The sequence below is a fragment of the Theropithecus gelada genome, chromosome 8 (genome assembly GCF_003255815.1).
Source record: "Theropithecus gelada isolate Dixy chromosome 8, Tgel_1.0, whole genome shotgun sequence".
NCBI classification, from domain to species: domain Eukaryota; kingdom Metazoa; phylum Chordata; class Mammalia; order Primates; family Cercopithecidae; genus Theropithecus; species Theropithecus gelada.
In genome coordinates, this window is record NC_037676.1 from 24,157,985 (window position 1) to 24,179,909 (window position 21,925).

At 36.0% G+C, this 21,925-nt stretch overlaps 1 protein-coding gene across 1 annotated transcript in view; it reads right to left on the minus strand.

Annotated features, from left to right (window-relative positions):
- Window positions 1-21,925, minus strand: part of KCTD9 (potassium channel tetramerization domain containing 9) — a 29,546-nt gene that overhangs the window by 6,322 nt on the left and 1,299 nt on the right. The window contains exons 2-9 of the mRNA XM_025395214.1: window positions 11,814-11,935; window positions 9,971-10,014; window positions 6,261-6,357; window positions 5,587-5,645; window positions 5,254-5,382; window positions 2,251-2,318; window positions 2,068-2,163; window positions 1,193-1,342 (exon numbers count right to left, since the gene is read on the minus strand). Of these exons, the coding sequence (XP_025250999.1) occupies window positions 1,193-1,342; window positions 2,068-2,163; window positions 2,251-2,318; window positions 5,254-5,382; window positions 5,587-5,645; window positions 6,261-6,357; window positions 9,971-10,014; window positions 11,814-11,935 (765 nt within the window). The remainder of the gene's footprint in view (window positions 1-1,192; window positions 1,343-2,067; window positions 2,164-2,250; window positions 2,319-5,253; window positions 5,383-5,586; window positions 5,646-6,260; window positions 6,358-9,970; window positions 10,015-11,813; window positions 11,936-21,925) is intronic.

Sequence of the window (21,925 nt, forward strand, 5' to 3'; positions counted from 1 at the left end):
CTCCCAAGTTCAGGTGATTCTCGTGCCTCAGCCTCCTGAGTAGCTTGGATTACAGGCATGCACCACCACGCCTGGCTAATTTTTGCATTTTTAGTAGAGACGGGTTTTCACCATGTTGGCTAGGCTGGTCTTGACCTCAAGTGATCTACCTTCCTCTGCCTCCCAAAGTGCTCGGTTTACAGGCTTGACCCACCTCATCCAGCCAAGAGTTTTAAATTATGTTCATTTATCTCAAAGAGTTTTTGACAAACTTTTTTTTTAGGGCTTAACACAAACAAAGATGCCTCTCGACATTCCACTAGTTAAAGACCAGGTCCTTCAAACTTTTTTTTGATGCTAGTCTTTTTCCTGTTTTGTTACTAACCTGACCCTTCATGATAAGACAGAATAAGAACAGTGAAAGTAACTAAAATGCATATTTGGTAGATTTTGTTACTAGCTCGGATACACGGCTTCATGGAGAAATAAGCTGCAGCTAATGAGTAAAACCCAAATTACAATAATTCAATAAATGACTACCAAAAGCAAGATGTTATTAATTCAAAAGACATACATGGTATTAATTCAAAAGACATACAGACATGGGCCTTGGTGGTAAGGAACTTAAAAGTTGTTAAAAATTAATAGATTTCATTGTTGGTCTGCATCTACCCTCTAACTTCAAATAAACACAGGTAACTGTCATGAATACATACATATACATACATATAAATATACACATATACAGAGAGAGAGGGAAAAAGCCACTGAGATGTTAACTTCCACAAACTGATGCATACCATATTTATTTCAAAATATCTATCAAATAATTCTTGAGCAGTAACATTTTCCCATTCCAGAAATGAGGTTGAATAGATTTCAAGGTTCCTTTCAGTTTTACCTTTATAATTTGCTTAAAATACGAGTCCTGACAAAGTACAGTATATTGAGGAGATCAGGAACTAATTCCAAGATTTAATTTCTTTTTAGTTGCTAAACCTTACAGGTCTATGTTTAATAAAGGATATCAAACCTGTAAAACCAAATTCATTTCACTTTCAGACCCTTTAGTCTTATATCAACATAATAAATTATCTGTTTTCAAGTAAAAGCTCCCATAAAAGACAGTTATAATTCCTGTCTCAAAGGCTCTTTGAGACTGTTCAATAGACTAAACATTTACTTTTCTCTTGTAGCCTAAAATGATACTTACGTCAAGCACTGATCCAGAAAGATCAGCTCGTTCAAGATTTGCACAGCAAAGATTTGCATGTGCAAGATTGCAGCGGCTTAAATTGGCCATTTTGAAGTTAATGTATCGAAGGTCCAAACGAGAAAGATCAGCACCACTGAAGTTCAAACCCTGAAATAAAAAAGCACAAATTGTCACCATAATTAAATCGTCTGTTTGTATTAAATTTACTTACTATAGCTAACCACCAAGTTTTTTTTAGAAGCAATTGGCAGTTCAGTTACTTGAAGTTTATTACAAAACATGATCAAAATGGACTTAGATACATGAAAGAAGTGTCCTTAAATAGGTTCCTCATAAAAGAAACTCTATCAACATATACATTAGAATATAGCCTGGCTATAATTCATTTATGTGTAGAAGTTTCTAAAGAGGTATCCCTGTTAGTCCTATACCTGCTAATAAGTATTTAAATCTAATTATATTTAAATTATTTTATTAATTCAATAATTCAAAACAGTTTATCAGGCAAAAATGAATACTGTGGTCTTTAAAATCTGAAATGCTACAGTACACATAAGTAACGTACCTGCCACTGATCGGACCATATATTGCAAATGTACAAATAATTACTTTTAAAAAACTGCTGCAATTTCCATGCATTATTCATAAACTGCTGCATGAGGTATAATTAGGCAATTTAAAAAGGCTATTATTGCATCTCTTTTTGGTTAACCATTTCAGAACTAAATCAATGCTATGACCCATAATTAAATTAGATCTTGCACATAAAAGAAAAATAAAGCAAAATAACCCCAAAACACTAGAAGAATGTAAAATTTTATTTTGCTGATAGAAATAATTCATGTAATTCATGTAAAATTCATGTTAATTACCTGGCATCGCAGTTCTGACTTGGTTGGAGTTGCTAGCAAAAATCGGACAAATTCCTTTCGGGATATTGGTGAATGATCCTCCGGTGGCTGAGAATTCTTGAAAAAGATATTAAGAAATTAGTGGAGTCTTTTGGGAGATAGCTACAATATATGTAACAGTGGCTAATGTAAAAACAGGCTTACCTTTATTGCCACTTCCAGGTGTTCAATCAATGAGTCAATACCAAAAAACCTTGCTTCTTCTAACACACCTATCAGAACAAAAATGATTCTGAAACAACTAATTTAGTGAATGTATTACAGTCATTTTAAATTTAGTTAACATAATTTTAACATTTAATTGACTTTTTGAATGGAGCAGATCTGAACATGTTTGCCACAAGTATCTTTGACATAATGAATCAGAAAATGATGGAAATGAATAAAAATTTAAAAAGTACAAAAAAGTATAATTCAGAAATCTTATAGGAGAATAAATTTTAAAAATATTGGTAAATACTAAAAGAGGTTTCATTTATCATTTACTTTAACTTGGTAAAAAACAATGTACATCCTTTACATGACTTGGTATGTTTACTTATTCTAATCTGTTAATAAACATCATCAGAATGTGTGGGAATACATTTGAGTTCCATTATCTTTCAAATGAGAAGACCTCAATCAGTTGGCTGTTGACTTGGTAAAAAACTACTTAGAACTCTGGAATTACAAAGAAAGTATCAGACATAATCCCTCCCTTCAAACACAAGCTAATAAGGTAAGTAGATACCGAAAACCACAAGCCGTTATTTGGGAAGAATAATACAATCTTTTCTGTGAAAACCAAACTCTATGGTCGATAATACAATTGTAAAACAAAGGTCATCCAAGGTACAGCATCCGGCTACTACTCTGGCATACAGGGTCCACACTTCCCCTTCAAGAGGCATCCAAAGATTATGCCATTCTGGTCGGATATATATCCCCGGTGGAAACCCAACATATTATAAAAGAGGTTCTTGTGGGCCACGCTCTCAATTTGCCAAGATCTGAGTAAAGCAGAACTCTTAGGGAATGCAGCCAGGATGCGTTTCTAATTCTAGGTTTAGAATTAAATCTTTAAAACATCCAGAGAAGCCTCAGAAATACAAAAGACAGGCTGGGCACGGTGGCTCAACATCTGTAATCCCAGCACTTTCGGAGGCTGAGGCGGGTGGATCACTTGAGGTCAGGAGTTCGAGACCAGCCTGGCCAACACATGGTGAAACCCTGTCTCTACTAAAAAAAAAAAAAAAAAATACAAATATTAGCTGGGCATTGTGGTGTGTGCCTATAATCCCAGCTACTCAGGAAGCTGAGGCAGGAGAATCACTTGAACCCAGAAGGCACAGTTTGCAGTGAGCGGAGATCACGTCATTGCACTCCAGCTTGGGTAACAGAGTGAGACTCTGTCTCAAAAAAAAAAAAAAAAAAACAAAATCTGGATTTGAATCCCAGCTCTGCCACTCACTACTTTTTGGTGTTAGTGAAATTACTGTAGATTGTTTTAAAGCATATAATTACTTGGGCAATCTGTGGGCAATATAAAGAGTTTGGATGGAAACTGTACTAATTAAAAACAATGCTTTATAAAATGAATCCAGCAGAGAGCTCTGCTTTTTGAACACTTGCACAAATAAAAGAAATAGTTGAGAAACATGAAAAAGAAAAAACTAGCAAATCTTGGTAATAGCTTGGTTTGCAGATATGTGACAGAGCATGGATAAATATATTTCTGATGTTATTTTCTAGGCAAGTAGGATACAAAATGCTATCAATAATCTGAAGAAAAACTAAAATGGGAGAAATAGAAAGCAACAAGAATTTAGTTGAAAAGTTATAGAACTAGCTAAAAGGGTCAAATAATGTCTTTTTTTTTTTTTGCAATAGGTACATGTTAAAGGGAATATAAAGTTTGTTATGGCAACACTAGAAGTTAGTGGGTGTTTTGTATTTCACTACAGAAACTGTAAGCTAGCAGTCCTCAGGCTGATTCTGATGTGTTCAGCATGTAATGTTTTCAAAATAAAAACATGTCACATAAAATTTTAGATACCCAGGTTTCTTCAAAAACCAAGGTTCTGGCACTCTACGTCTGTCCACATTGCACATGGCAATGATCTGCTGAAGCTGGCAGGCATGTGACCTCAAGATCGCCAACTGGGCCGGGCGCGGTGGCTCAAGCCTGTAATCCCAGCACTTTGGGAGGCCGAGATGGGCGGATCACGAGGTCAGGAGATCGAGACCATCCTGGCTAACACGGTGAAACCCCGTCTCTACTAAAAAAATACAAAAAAAACTAGCCGGGCGCCGTGGCGGGCGCCTGTAGTCCCAGCTACTCGGGAGGCTGAGGCAGGAGAATGGCGTGAACCCGGGAGGCGGAGCTTGCAAGTGAGCTGAGATCTGGCCACTGCACTCCAGCCTGGGCGGCAGAGCGAGACTCCGTCTCAAAAAAAAAAAAAAAAAAAAAAAAGATCGCCAACTGCTTACCACTCCTCAAGTACTAACATCACATCAACTTCAGTCACTTAGAGGCCTATTAGCATCCAAATGTGCAACCAGTGTTTTATAAGGGCTTTTGTCTACATCACCTCCATGAACCTTCACAAAAATCTTGTGATGTAGATAGTCGAGAGTGCTTTTAACACTCATTTTTCCAATATGACTCAGAGAAATTTTCCCCAAGTTAGTCTCCCTAAGTTAGCAAATTGTAGAATCAAATCTCTAATTGAGAATTATGATTGCAAGTCATGATTTGCCCTCTTGACTACTCTAGTTCTCACATAATGTGGAGAATATCCAGAACAACTTGGAGCCAAGTTACATTCATAATTCAATTTTTAAAAAAGGAAACAACAAAATCGTTTAAAGTCACTTGTCATATAGAATCTATATCAGTTTAGAATATAAAGTTGATGTGTATGGCTTAGATATTTACCTATATGTACAAAGACTACCTACCTGAAGGACCACCTGTCCGTGCCTAAATCTATTTCTACACCTATATACACTCATATACATGAGAAAACATCTAGTTTAAAAAATAGAAAAAAAATATACTTTTACTTTATGGAAATACACTGTCACTGAGTGAAACAAAGTTAAAATCTTAAACTTACAAAAATGTGAGTAGTTACATAATTATATTGAAAGTCTACATAAACTCACCCAATAAATTAATGCCATCATTTACAATGAGCTGTCCATGACGCAAGTAGTTCAAAATGGGTTCAAAGTACTCAGGACTTCGGTCAATTAAGAAAGCTCCTCTATGATCTTGCTTATTTCCCCAGACACCTGTGTTACCATTATAATAAAGAAAGTACCCCATAAACAAAAAATAAAGTCAGAAATGTATGAGGAAAAAATTGCTTAATATATCAGTAAGTTTTTACTCTTAAAAACTGACATAATTAGTAAGTACAGAAAGTAGGGAGTTATGAAGTCAGCACAGATACAAAACAGGTAAGACGAAATGTGAAACCAACGTATTACACTCACCTTTGTCCTTAAACATGTGGGCCAGCATACTGTCAGGTTCTTTATTCACTAAAGTGCTCCTAAGAATTCAGGGAAAAAAATTGATTTCTCCATTTGTCTTTATAAACAAACATATTTAAGTCAAGAGTATACTCGATCCCAGCTGCTCTCTCAAAAAGATGCATGCTACAACCTGGTAGGAGTAACGCTGGGAAACAAAAACGTGCAGTAAGTTGCCATTTATCAGATCCCTTCTAATCGGGTACTTCCTTTGATTTAAACATTGTTTTAGTTTCCTTTGCTTTAAATACTTCTCTGTCTATCCTGTTAGCAAACTATTACATAATAATATTCTTGATCTTCCAAACTTACATTTTTCTGCCCTTTAATAAAAGCAGTTGTAGCCTCTACAAATTTCAGTACTGTTAATTTTTACTTATATTGTGTATCTATTACTCAATATCTAAAAAGCATGTTTTAAAACACTGAAGTAATGCCTTTTATGCTTTCTCAGGAATGAACCATGTTTTTACTTTTTTCTTCAAAAAAACTTATAAAAAATGGTTTCAGATCACACAGTATATTTAAGCAGCATTTGAGTATCTTTTTAGGGAATCAGCAAATTGAAGAACAAATGGTACACAGTGCTCCTTTTGCATTCTCTTTCTCTCTAACACACATACACACACACCTACCGTGTAGTTGTAAAGTACCGCCCTCCAACATTTAATGTCAGCCAGTCTGTGTGGAATCCTAACAATCCCTCAGGAGGCTTAGAATCTGTCTGAGGATCTAGAGATGACATGTAGAAAATAATACAAATATTAAGATTGGGGATTCTGGGAAGATGGTAATGGCATAATTTTTAAAACTGAATACACACATAATAAAAGCATACCAGAGCTACTAGGACAGCAATACCCAAACCCACAGACTGCATCTAAAACAACACTAGGTGATAAGGTAGTCCCACCAATACCAACAGCTATATGAGCAGCATGCTTTCAGCGCCTGTGAAAGAAAAAGCAGAGAGATGCAACAGGGTATATGATGAACCCATGAATGTCAAAGCCATCCATAGACACTGACTTCATTGCTTAATAAGTTCGGCTGAGAACAACAGATTGAGATCACCCCAAAAGTGGGTGATGCAAGTACTTTGCAGTAAGATCTGATAGGGCTGAAAATAAACTCTCAAAACCAAATGGTCAAAACTCCCTTCTATGGACAAAGCCCCACACTGATAACATGCTGGGAAAATAATCCAAGCTGAATGCAACAAAGACAACAGAGACTAAAAAAAAAAGGACTCCAGACGAAAGTTAAGAGGTCTAATAGACCAGGATATATCAGAAAATGAGTTCTGTACGTTTTTAACACTTCACAAAAACAACAGAAAAGGGAACTCTAGAGCCATGAAATTAGAAAAACTGTCCTGTCAGCCCTCTTTTCAAGTTAAGAAAAACTAACTTCACATAAAAATGAGCAATACAAAAGGATTGATCAAATGTAATATAAAAGTGTTAAAATAATAATAATAATGTCCTTACAGATAATGAAAACATGCCAGAAATACCCACAAAATAGATCAAAATTATAATCTAATATTCCAAAACATGCTAAAATAAGTTTATACAAGGTATAAAATAACAATATAAACCAGGATTTACAAATTCAGAAATGAGTAGCAAGAATTCCCAAGAGAATTAGAAATAAAAGAAAAACGATTTTTAAAATAAAGACTAAAGCAAAAGAAATACAAGAGTGATTAAACACAATAGACAGTGACTTAAGGGAAAGAAAAGGTAAAAAAGAGAATAGCTTGAAAAATTAAAAAGAAACGGCCACACATGGTGGCTCATAACTGTAATCCTTTGGGAGGCCGAGGCAGGTGGATTGCTTGAGTTCAGGAGTTCGAGACCAGCCTGGGCAACAGGGCAAAACCCCAAAACCCCATCTCTACAAAAAATACAAAAAAATTATCTGAGCATGGTGGCACACATCTGCAGTCCCAGCTACTGGTTGGGGGCTGAGGCAGGAGAATCACTTGAACCCAGGAGGTTGAAGCTGCAGTGAGCCAAGATCACACGACTGCACTACAGCCTGAGTGACGAAGTGAGGCCCTGTCTCAAAAAAATAAATAAAATACAAAGAAAGGAAAAGAAAGTTTTAAATGTAAAAGACAAGTGTAAAAGATCCACCATACATACAATACAGTCCTGAAAGAAGGAAATCAAATCAAAGTGAACAAAATAAAAATGTAAACTTCAAGAAAACTGTACTGAAATTTAAAAATACATACACTGGAAACTATATATTGAAAGGATCCATCACATACTGAGAAAACCAATCCAGAACAACTCAGAACACCAAAAAATATTCTACTAAAATTACTATACTTTAAAGAAAGAGAAATAACCTTTGGGTGATCTATGAAAAATAATCACATAAGAAAGATCAGATTTTTTGAGACCAACACCTCAAGCCAGAATAAAATGCAGTAACATATTTAAGATATTCAAAGAAAAATGATGTGAACCAAGGATTTTTCAATAGCTTCGCTGAGGTATAATTAACATAGAACAAATTACACATACTAAAGTTTATAATAAGCGTTGACATATAATTTTATACCAAAATCATATAAGGATGGTGGATGGTGGATGGCAATGGCATCTTGCCACTGGAAGATGTCAGAGACTATTGTTCTCATAGTTTCTTGGAGAGAAATCTACTGGAGAACAAGTTTCAGATAACCACTGGAAACATAACAAAAGGATGGAGGTAAATGTACGCTTGAAGAAGTAAAACTACATGAGAGTATAAAGGGAGACAGTATGGTATACAATGGCTGTATGTTGTGACAATGCAGAAACAATACAATTATTTTTAAGTAAGGGGAGAAAGGATTTAGCACATGAAAAACATTTAACTGTTTTTAGTAATTATATTGGTACTGAAAGTATTGGGTTTGTTACGCTGACATTTTTAGATGTGTTCTGTGTCGGGTATAGTAAATGAGTAATTACGTGACATTATAATTCTATTAGTCCCTGTGTCCCTGAAAGTCAGTATTATTGATATAGAAAAAGGAGACACAGATGTAAGAACAGAAGAGGAAAAGTAAAAACCTTATAATCCTTAATATAAACTTTAAGTATTAGTATGAACCCATGAGTTATTTCATCTGTCCATATTTTGTTATATATGATACATAAACTTTACATCCTATAACATATATACAAATTTTATCTCTACCTATATATTTTCAATTCTGTCCACCAAAAGGCATAGCAACAATGATGAACCCAATAGCAAGGAGCCTCCCTAGCACCCAGGTTTGTCTTGGAAAGACACCTCCCACTAAAAAAAATCAAGGCTTGTTGGAAAAATGTTGATCCAGGTCTGAGACAGGAAAAGGCTTTAAGATGAACACCTGTTATTCCAGATAATAAGAAAGCTATAAAATCCAACAGGGCTTATTAAAAAGACCTGAAGAGATTTCCAGTGGCCAAAAATTAAGATAATCTGAACATCAACAAATGCAGAGGATGAAAATATACCAAATATTTTAAAATCCATCAGTTAACAATTTAAAAAAAAACCTGAATTGATCATTTTTTATTGTGTTTGTATGCAGTGGACCAATTAAGTGATCGTTGCCTGCCAATCACTGTTAGGCCAATGGATAAAAGAAGATGAGGAAAAGTTCTTACTCACAGTTTTAAGGTAGAGACAGACAGACAAGAGTATGCACTTACTTCTAAGTTGACAATTGCCTGTGCATCAATCCTGAGAACTACTTCCACTCACCAAATACAATTAGTATGATGCTTTAAAAAATACTTAAATATTCAGAGTGTTGACTGTATGGATCTAAATAAATCAAATACTTTATCTTACTTTTGGCCTTTTCTTTTGAGATATACAACTATAAGCCTTCTTCCAAATCAAAGGGTAGTGTGTGTGCACACCCGTGTTTGCGGTTGGTAAGTTATTTTTTGACTGATCTGATCACTGTGAAATACTGTCAAACACTACTTATGCAAGCAATATTTACTCACAAATATGTAATACAACGTAGAAAAATTTTGACATTTACTATCAAAGAAAAAATTTTGAAACAATTGTTTCTAAAATCAAAACTACCTTACTATGTTACAGTTAATGAATATGTACACCTCAAAAGCATTTTAAAGGCATGTAAAAGATGAAGCATCCATAACAAACTACGATCATATAGTAAAAAATTTAACACATACACCCAATGTAGAATCAAAAAGTGTGAAGATCTGAATACAGCCATAAGATCATTTTTATTGTTTAAGCTTAATAGCCCCATTTAAAGTAATTGCCATTCCATCTCTTTTTTTGGCAGATAAAATTGGCTTTTAAAGTCACTTACCAATAAATGGCTCTCCTTCACAAACAAACAAAACATCATCATCCCTGGGGAAATCAAAATTTAAAAAGCAACCATCAAAATCTAAAAATCACATTAATTATCTGTTGCTTATAGGAACTATTCCTTAGAATTATATAGACAATAGGTTTTGCTATCAATCTAGACTGCAAAGAAGCTAAGTTTCCAATGCTTTGTTTAGCTCCCTGAACTTAACTGTCTTTGAATTTAAATTCAAAAATAAGATTTTGCACATGAAAGTACTTTTGAAATGGGGGGGAAATCTCACTATACAAATTATGTGAGTTCAGCTTTCTTATCAACTGAGAATGAATAATTATGCTCAAAGGATAGATTAAAGCCACAGCTAACTCCTCTTTTTTTCTTTACATTTTTTTACCCCTAAATCATTAGCTGTTGTGTGCTTTGGAGATGAAATAAACTATCATATTAAATCTAGGAAAAATATAGCTGGAAGTAACTCTGCTGTCAGTGTTTACCCACTACAGATCCACCATATACCCAAATGTAAATGGTTGCACATAACCCATAGTTCTAGACAATCAGTGTACATCCTCTTCTTCAACCCATTACACCAGATACTGTATTGTGAACCCAAAACGAATAAGCAGATATTTTATAGCTCAGAAGGCTTCAGTTATAACCTTCCATTGTAGAAGTTTTTATTTCCTATAGGACATCACAGGACACATTAAATTTTTCTAAGAAGCAGAGTTTGTGCTTGTTAAGGAGAAAGTTAGGTTGATGAGGATCATCATCCAACAATGTGACTCAGTTTTCCTTAGAAACTGAAAGAAGCTGGGAGATACATATTGAAAAACTCAGAAATTATCCTAATTTATTTGGATTTAAAATGTAGTATATAGTATTTCCTACTTGTTCGCCATGCCAATTTACTTTTTTCAGATTAGTATAAAAATCTGTTTTTTTTTTTCATTAACAAAACCCAACTAGCTGTATGACCTGAGTGAGTCCTCAGCTTCACAGGTAATTCGTTTCCTCGTCTGTAAAATGAAGGGTCTAGAACTGATTAACTGCAAAAGCAGTATATTATATTGAAAGGTCATTTCGATCTGGATTTATACAGAGACTTTGTATACTATTGTAAGTTAAGCATCATTATCTTCACATCATTGATTAAAAAAACTCATGCTTTGCCAATCAAATGGTATAACTCAGGCAAAGCAATTATAATTGGCATAGTCAACACTTAATTTGTGTTCCCTTTACCATCTTCTTTGTTAAGCATCTTCCTGCTCCAAAATTCTCTGACCTCGTGAAGACGAAGTAAGGTGAACTACACACTTGTTTTAAAGAGATGAATCTGCCTGGGATATTTAAAGAACAAACAAATAAGTCTATAATTATGGTGGATCACTGGTGATATCTCCACTTAGAATTATATCATATTTATAAAGTTTTCACAAAATCTGGCCTTTGTAATATTTATAAAATGCAAAGTATTTCTTAGGAAATGATTAACAAGCAGGTGCATATAAAAGTGAAGAGATGAATTAGATTTCTAATGTTAAAAAACTGCATGCCTTATTAGATCCTTCTCTAGTACCACAAAGAAGAAATTCTTCATAGCCATACATGAACTATGCAGAAAGACTATCAGCATACTGAAATGTATACTAAGGGTTTTCTAGCTGATCAATACAGCTTAAGCCCAAATGATTTAAATTCCAAAGAGCAAATTCTAGGTAATCACTTGCCAAAATCCTGTATTCTTAACAGTGATTAAACTACTGCTTAAGGGAAACAGCATAGCACCAAGAAGTTGAGGCACACTGTTGACAGCTTATAAAAAGGTGAAGGTTACCTGATCAAAGCAATATCATCAATCAGTCCACCTTTCCCATTATATACACTGGTGGCTTTTATGCCGAGTTTACTGCTGGCCACAGAAAGCAAATCAGATAAAGTTCCATATACAGCAACCACCTGTAAATACACCAGATTAATATGAACAACTTATTTAATAAATGTTATCCCAACAAGTTACAAACCATCACAGTAAAACAGGGCTAAAAAGAGTATCATATAAAAGGAGACTTCAAGAGGTTCTTAACAGTGCCCCCTTTTCTTCTATGACTCATTTATTCACTTAGTGCCTAAAACTGCCGAATCCTAAACTAGAACATAAGAAATCATCTCTGACCAAAACAATCTACAGTCCTAAGGTGTGTTAAATAGCGCTCCAGTTATGAAGATAGACCTACACTTCAATCTAGAGTCTGACATTTTCTAGCTGTCAACTTGAGTCAACCTATTGATGCTTCTGTTGCTTTAACTAAAAATGATGAAAATAGTAGCACCTACTTCAGAAGGTTATTACGAATTCATGCATAAGAGCTTAGCGAAGAGACTGAGACCTAGTAAGTCCCTATTATGTTGTCCTTTTATTATTTATTTATTTGAATGGTGCACCCTTAGGAGTCCACTGGTGCTGTTTATTATATCATTATCTACATCAACTACCATAGAAAATATAACTTCCTACCTCATTTATTTAATTCTTCATTAACTAAGCCAGATTTTAGCATCTAACATTAAGAACAGAGCAAACAGCTGGGTGATAATGAATTGATCTGTCCTGCTGTGAATCCAGCATTCTGATACATATGTAAGATACATGCAACTGTTTAAGCAGGGGGGCTGACAATCTCTACATGTAAGTGAATTTTGTGCCCTGGTCCTAACTGTAACTATGGGTTCCCAGCGGCTGAGTTGTACAGTTGCACCATTATCAGTTATGCCCTCTGAGAGTTAGGAATAAAAAGTAGGAGAGGGTCGGGCGCAGTGGTTCACGCCTATAATCCCAGCACTTTGTGAGGCTGAGACGGACAGAGCACTTAAGGCCTGGAGTTTGACCAGCCAGACCAAAATGGAGAAACCCTGTCTTTACTAAAATACAAAAATCAGTCAGGTGTGGTGGCACATGCCTGTAGCTACTCCAGAGGCTGAGGCATGAGAATTGCTTGAACCCGGGAGGCAGAGGTTGCAGTGACCCAAGGTTGCACCACTGCACTCCAGCCTGTGTGACCGAGCAAGCCTCTGTCTCCCCCACAAAAAAAAGAAAAAGAAGTACGTGAAGAGCTAAACACGAAGCACAATCAGCTAGCTCATGGACGTCCCAAGATCATTATGTCAAGATGCCATATGAAGTGAGCACTAAGGCTGGTCCTCTGTCCACCAGTGACTGGAATACAGTGGAGAGTTTCTAGTTAAATAAATAAAGTAAATGGAGGCCATAGAAAAAGCTGCTTGATAACAAAGAGTGTGCAGTTTTTCAAAAGCAGAGTACTCAGATTCCAACTTTTTTCTCTTGGATCAGAAGGATGAAAGAGAGAAGAGTGCTGGGGCATTTTGGAAAGTGTTGAAGGCGAGAAAAACTTAAGTGGAACCAAGTGCATTATTAAAAATAACGCATAACCCAAGTGTCTATAAGCAGGTAATTGTATAAATATGGTATAGACATACAACTGAATATTATTCAGCAATAAGAAACAATGAGGCCAGGTACAGTAGCTGATGCCTGTAATCCCAGCACTTTGAGAGGCTGAGGAAGGTGGATCGCTTCGAGATGTGCCTGGCCAACATGGTGAAACATGGTCTTCACAAAAAAAAAACACAAAAGGAAGCAAGGATGGTGGCACATCCCTGTAGTCTCAGCTGCTTGGGAGGCCAAGGTGGGAGGATGACCTGAGCCTGCCAAGTCAAGGCTGCAGTGAGCCAAGATCACACCACTGTACTCCAGCCTGGACATGATGGGACGGAAAAGAAAAGGAAAAGAGAAAGGAAAGGAAAAAGAAAAAAAAGGGGAAAGGAAAGGAAAGAAAAAAGAAAATGAAAGGAAAGGAGAAGAGAAGAGACATGAATTCTGACACGTTAAAACATGGATGAACCTTTGTGACAGTATGCTAAATGAAGTAAGCCAATAAGAAAAGGATAAATATTCTAAGATACCACTCACATGAAAGTACCCAAAACAGGCAAATTCATAGAGATAGAAAGCAGAATAAAGGTTACCAAGGCATAGATGGGAATGGAGAGTTATTTCTTAATGGGTACAATTTCTGTTTGGGATGATGACCAAGTACTGGAAATAAACAGTGGTGATGGTTACACACATTGCGAATGTAAACAATGTCAATGAATTACACATTTAAAAAACGGTTAAAATAATAAATTTTGTTCTATCTTCTATCACAATAAAAAAATAATGCAAAGCACTAGGCGCAGTGTCCTACACACAGCAGGCTTGCCACAAATAATTAAAGCCTGAGTAAAATATGTCCCCCATATTTCCTATGATTGTTCACCTCTGCAACACAGTGAGGAATTCTGTAATTGCATTATACACATTCCTGGGAAAAAGGTAAGAGAAATATAGTACCTAGGGCATTGCACATGGCAAAGCTGGGGTTGTGTTAAGGCAAAGAGCATGAAGAGAGTAAAGACAGAGAAGAGAGAAGCAAACATGCAAAGGAGCAAGAGATTGACCAAAGCAGATGCAAAACAACTTCCGCAGTCAGAAGGTACTGAGAGGAGGGTAAGAAGCACCTCTCTCCCAATTCAGTGTTCTTGGCATAGTCGCCATTATACAAATAATTTTCTAAATCTTTCGTTTCCCTCTTATTTACCTCTGGCCCTTGTATCTCAATATGGCTTTCTTTTGCCTGATATCCCCTCCTTGCCCTAACATCAACTTTCTTCCTCAGTATCTCTCTCACTGCTCTCTCATCCATACCAAAAAACAGATGCAAGTTGAATGCACCTGCCTGTATTATCCTTCTGTGATTAACATAATATTATAGCTTAAGATCTTATATGACTTATTCAAAATACACTAACTTGAATTGTCGTTTACTTCTATAGGATTGACTTGGTTTTTCTGTGGGTTAGCTGTCTTCCGATGAAAATAAAGGCCACCTGCCATGTTTTAAAGCTGTGCTGTCCAATGTGGAAGCCACAAGCTTCATGAGTCTATTTAAATTTTAATGTAATAAAATTAAAAGTTAAAATGCAGTTCTGTCACACTAGCCACATTTCAAGTGCTCAACTGCCACACTGGCTAGTGGTTTCCATACTGAATAGCACAGATTTCCATCATCTCAGTAGTTCTATCAGACAGTGCCATTCTGAAGAGCAGAATAAAATGAAAAAGAAGGAAAAAAACCCACTATTTTAATTCTATTAGGCTTTCCCATGACATAGGAACCCAAAGTCACAAATTGATGAAATACAACTCAAGACCTGTTTGTTGTTTTATTCAGAGGGTTAGGATGTTGCCATCTTCCATTTCTTCCCCACTGAAGTCAAATGTGACCAGATGAGAGAAAAAAAAATCACACATACTATTTGGCACGGACTATTCTCAAGGCAGTCAAAGTACAATAGGTGTCTCCTTGAAGGCTGTAAAACTACTAAAGGAGCACAGTCTAGGTACAAACTGAATTCAACTTTTATTTTATTGCCACTTAAATCAATCTTAATAAAGTATCAAAAACAATTTACCACATCACTAAGTATTTTCTAATCTGGCTGTCTGCCTGGATCCTAAAGGTCCAGTAAAAATATTAATTTGCAAAAAGTTGCTATGAATTCTGTGAACAGAGGTGACTACCCCTTGGTAAAGCTGATAAGCAGCACTAAAGAAGTACATCCCTGAGTTGTTCTACTAATAACCGCCATAGGTTCAAACTGAAGGATCCACGTAGCTAAATGGTACATTCCCTGGCTTATAGCAGGTCTTTGATAGTATTTCTTGAAAGTTGAGTGTTGAACTAGGACACGCCTTTTTTGTGTAACAATCAGTCATATTCATTTAAGACAGTCACACTGTCATTAGGGTAAAAAAATACACAGTATAAATGCAATTCTAAAGCAATCTGGGCACAGTGGCTCATGCCTGTAATGCTGGCACTTTTTGGAAGGCCAAGGTAGTAGGATCACCTGAGGTCAGGAGTTCAAGACCAGCCTGGCCAACATAGCAAAACTGTGCCACCACACCCAGCTAATTTTTACATTTTTAGTAGAGACGGGGTTTCACCATGTTGGCCAAGAGGATGTCGATCTCTTGACCTCGTGATCCACCCACCTCAGCCTCCCAAAGTGCTGGGATTACAGGCCTGAGCCACCACGTCCAGCTGAGTTTTTTGTTTTATTTTGTTTGTTTTCCAAATTTGTTACAATGAACCTTTATTACTTTTGTAATAAGGGGGGAAAGTTTTCATTTATTTTAAGGTCTCCATAGCTCCAGATACTAGTTCTACAAATAAAATTATTTTAACAGTTTACAATCAGGCAGTTAACAATTTCCTTTAAGTGAAATGACCAAAGGGTAGTCAATTAGAGAAAACAGAATTAAAATTAATACAAAGAATCTTATAGTTCTAGAAATTTGAAAATTTCCCTTAATTTGCGCCAATATACTTATTTTCACTTGGAGGGCTATTCTTGACATTTGTTTTCCAACTAGTCATTCGAGCATACTAACAATACCAAACAAATAAAAAGGAGTTATATTGTAATACTAATATTCACATATTCAAAATCTCTGTATTTTAAACTAATTAGAAACCAGATTTTAAAATATGTATCAGCATAAATTTGTCATACATATAGAAAAGATTAAGTTAGATTGGCACATGTATTCTTTATATAACAACTCTGTTGAGAAAGACGAATGATAAAAATCTTGTGTATCATGGGCATAAGCTCCAGTGAGTATATACTAAGTTTGTTGTTGTCCTCATACTGAGCCAAAGAAATCATAAAATGATAGTGCTTACAAAGATCATTTGCTTTCTATGTGTTGTCTCCACCATGTGGGCCTGATGTTTCCATGTCACTGTGATTATCTACTTTAATAACTTAGGCCCTAAGAACAGAAGCATTTTACAGAGTAAATTGAGAAGCATGTCTATTAAAGTTCATGATGACTGTATTATACTACTGCTCAGAGTCAATTCTTTTTAAATTTCAGATCCCATGACAAGTGAAAGCTGTCTATGAGTTGGAAGGTAAAAGGACACCATGTCTAGTAGGATTGGCTAGTTTTAATTTGCCTTTAAACACAATTTTCAAATTGTAACCTATATTATTTAAATTTAAAAATTAAAACCTGCACACGTACATAAAGTATTTTTTCTTCTTTACCCACAATATTTATTACATAATACACAAGGAATACTTGTTGAATTTATGCAGGCTGATTTACCTAACAAAATCACCAATCACAATTAATAGCTAAATGCAGAACTCAATTTTCTCTACCTATACTTTTAGTCAAATACATTTTAAATATTTACATGAGGTGATTCTTTAAAAGGTGAGATAATTAACTCTACGGTGAAAAAAGAAAATATTTAAAATGGAAAATGTTGACAATACCAAGTGCTGGAGTAGTTGTAGCCCAATGGGGAAGGTTCATGCAATGCTGGTGGGAATATAAATTACTGCAATGACTTTGAAAAAAATCTGGCATTATTTTATAAAACTGAATATTTACATAACTTAACACCCAATAATTACAACTACGTGTCTATACCTTAGAGTGGTGGTTCTCACATGTGTGATCCTGTCACCTAGAGCATCTGAATCACATTTCACCTGCAAATTAAAAATGCACATTCCTACCCCATCCCAGACCTGCTGAATATTAACCTTTGGGGATGAAGCCCAGCGGTTTTCTCAAATCCTCCTCCTCCTTCAAGTGACTCTGATGCATGCTAAAGTTTGAGAACTACTTCCCTAGAAAAACGCTTGCTGCTGTGCACCAGGATACATATATAGAAATATTCATGACAGCACTGTTAATTTAACAACAAAATATAAAGAAAATAACCTAATGTCCACTGACAGTATTTATATAGCATGTACTTTAATAAAGCAGTAAAAATGAATAAATTATCACTATGTCAGATATTATGGTTAGAACAGAATTATACTGAATGAAAAAAGCAAGGACTGGCCTGGCATGGTGGCTCATGCCTGTAGTCCCAGCACCTTGGGAGACTGAGGACAGAGGACTGCTTGAGGTCAGGAGTTTGAGACCAGCCTGGGCAATATAGAAGACATTGTCTCCACAAAAAACTATATACAGTATAATATCAATTTGAGATACAGTATGTCCCGAAGCTGATTTTTTAAAAATGGCTAGGCGCAGTGGCTCACGCCTGTAATCCCAATACTTTGGGCGGCCGAGGCAGGCAGATGAGGAGGTCAGCTGAGACCAGCCTGACCAACATGGTGAAACCCCGTCTCTACTAAAAATAGAAAAATTAGCCGTGAGTGCTGGCAAGCTCCTGTAATTCCAGCTACTCAGGAGGCTGAGGCAGGAGAATCACTTGAACCCAGGCCGTCAGAGGTTGCAGTGAGCCAAGATCGCGCCACTGCACTCTAGCCTGGGCAACAGTGCGAGACCCTGTCTTAAAAAAAAAAAAAAAGTAATTTAGTTATGCATATATATGTGACAAAACTATTGATTTAAAAACACACACACACAGCAAAGAGAAAAACAAAACAGAGGTACAGGAAAGTGGATGAGCACATTATGTTATTGATAACATGCTACTTCTCAGGTTGTCTGGCAGACTTACAGATATTTTCTATATTATGTTCCTCTTAATTTTTATGTACATTCTTTATTGTATTCTTTACTATGTATCAAATATATTAAGAAATGTTCAAGCTTAAAAAGTGGGCTCTCACTAGGTGGTTACTAATGTTTAGACTTCAGAGGCAGAGGTTCACATAAAATTTTCACCTTCCTCCAACTCTAACAACGTCATGGATTCGAACTGGCATACTTACTACCAACAACACATTTCTTTTTCATTCTTTGTTGTTGTTGTTGTTTTAGAGATGGGATCTCACTCTGTTGCCCAGGTTCGTCTTGAACTCCTGAACTTCAGCAATCCTCCCACCTCAGCCTCTCAAAGTGCTGGGATTACAGGCATGAGTCATTGTGCCTGCCCCCAACAACATGTTTCTGACCTAACACCAAAACCTGAAAAAAAGTTATTTCTTGGACCAAGAATGAAAACACGGTACAGAATGAAAGTATTTCCTACCCTGTTTGCCATGTTTGGCATGATGCCACGTACTCAGAAGGCATTTACTAAGTGTTCACTGAGTGAATGAATGAATGATGAATTAATCAGTATACAAAAGGCCTAGGACTTGCACAGCTCATTAATGAATATTCTGAAGTAAAAAAAGCACTCTGTGTTCAAGACATGCAGAAATTCTGCACTGACATTAAGTTGCTCAGAAGCCGCACACTGCATTCAGATGCGCAAGTCCCCATTTCAATTTCCTTAATGCCAACTCTTACAGGGAATATTAAAAAGAATAATGAAAATGTTGAGGCACATGGAAAAAGGATGACAGGCACAACATAACTGACTCTTTTGGAGCAGTTTTAAAAAACAACAAAAAAACCCTCAAAATTTAAATTAAAGATTCCAGTGATTAGAACTAAGGCCTTCAAATGTTTCTGACCACACACCCCAATGGTAACACACTTTTGGGCATGTGCTCAAACATCTGTATATTTATGTAGTTACAAACCACATTCCACTATTAGAAAGTACATGTTTTCCCAAATGATGAGGACTTTTAGTGATCTGGACTATGAATCAGCCAGTAAGAATCTCCTAAATATTTATCATTAAATTTAGTGAAATTCTGCCAAATACAGGATTGACTTTAAACATCAAAATAAGCTGGGTGTGGTGGCTCATGCCTGTAATCCTAGCACTTTGGGAGGCCAAGGCAGGTGGATCACCTAAGGTCAAGAGTTCAGGACTAGCCTGGCCAACATGGTGAAACCCTGTCTCTACCAAAAATACAAAAATTAGTCCCAAGTTATGCAAGAGGCAGAGTCAGGAGAATCGCTTTAACCTGGAGGGTGGAGGCTGCAGTGAGCTGAGATCATGCCACTGCACTCCAGCCTGAGTGGAAGAACAAACAGCTGTATCAAATAAAGAAATAAATAAATATAAAGATAAAAGTAAAAAACAAAAACCAAAAAATAAAATCAGAAAAGAAAAAAAATCTGAAGCCATTTGTCTTCATGTCCTAGAAAGTATTTCTAAATATCTTGCTAACTAGGATGACTCATCCTATCAATGGCTAATATTTCAAAGAATAACATACACTTAGGGAGAGGCTGATTATTAATAGCAATTAATAAATAGGACTTCAACTAGTCTTCTTTAAAACTCAGCACTGTTTCAACTTCTCAGGCCCAAAGAGATCCACTCTTTTTTTAGTCTCATGGTTTATACATACTAGGAGAAGTGGCAGCTCCTGCCATTTCCTCATTGTTTACTTGTGCTTGCATAATTCATATTGACTTCAAGCTGCAGTTTCTTTGAAGTAATCCTTTAAGATCACTTGGCATTTTGGTGAGGGTTAATTTAGTTAAAACTAGATATAAATCTTAACGTGGCAGTTGTAAGCTTCCATAGCACAATGTCAATGACAACCAATCAGTGAAGAAGCCACTATTAATTAACCTTTTCACATGTGAAGGCCCTCCCTTCTTACAGGAGACCTGAGACCAGCTGACATGTTCAATGACTGGAGGCACCTGTGTCTTTCCAGATCCGAAAAATCACGTTTCCATATTATTTTATATTTTTAAGTGTAAGATACAAACAAAAGGTATATTTCTTCCTGACCTCCAATAAATCATCTTGGACACCGTCCGTGGTGTGCCATCTCACTCTGGAAACCACTGTTCAGAGAATGCATAGCCCTCTCTCCAACATCAAATACATTCACCACTAGTTACATTTATTCAATACACAGAAAATTCGTGGTGAGCATGTAACACAGCACCTTGGAAGAATTCTCTGCCTCTCCACACCTTTCCCCAGGCTTTATAGTCCCACAGTCTGGTAACCACTAAACAAGCTATAAGAGGGAAACTTATTTGAAAAAAAACAGAGATTATTCTTATAATCAGGAAACAAAAGCAGAAGCGAGGTAAAGGAGATAAAGTAAGTGGTACAGATATTCCAACTGGTGGATGGGAAATCAAATTCTGTTCTATTTGAGTAGCACTTTTCCCTAGCTTATTCTTAATGAACATTCATGTCATGATCATGCCAATCCAATTAGTCACTTTATATATAAAAATGCAAGCTGTTATGTATTATGTAGCTCTTTTGTCAAATAAGAGTAATTATAAAATTTTTTAATCAACTGAAAGGAGAGAAAGCACTGCCAACGTTATCTTAGAATATGTTCATCAGCTGAGCAGTGAAGATCACGGCTTTGTTTCTTTTTATCTAGTACTCTCCAGTTTGGATTTTTATGATCGTTGTAACATGAACATATTCATATTTAATTATTTGAGATGCATTTTCCCCAATCTTCTGAGATTCTCTAGCAGAATATTTTTAAAGTAAATAAAATTTAAATCCAAGAATCTAATCTAGTCAAAACTAGATAGTTTAAAAAAAATCCGTGTGAACAATATGGAAAGACCAACTCAGTTAATTTTTGACAACCAAATTGAGTGGATTCGGGAGAGATTTAGAGCAAAAATATTTATGACTAGGTCTAAATACTTGTCTTCCGTAAGTAACACAGCAGAGATACTGCATTAAAAAGGTCAATCAGAAGTTTGTTTTTGAGAAATATTACCAATTTTGGATATACTAAATCTTTCTTAGAGTAACAACATACGTTTTAGATAATACCAGCTAACTACAGAACAGGTTTACAAAAAGTTAATAGTGATGAGAAATGTAAACTTCGTGAGCATATTTTCGGGGTAGCATTCATGATAACTCGAGAACTCGAATTTATACCAATTCTGTTTTAAAATGAGTATCAAGTCTCTAGGACCAGAAGAACACAAAATTATAGCCAACAAACCACACTCTGGTTCGAATTTTCAGGGCATGTTTACTC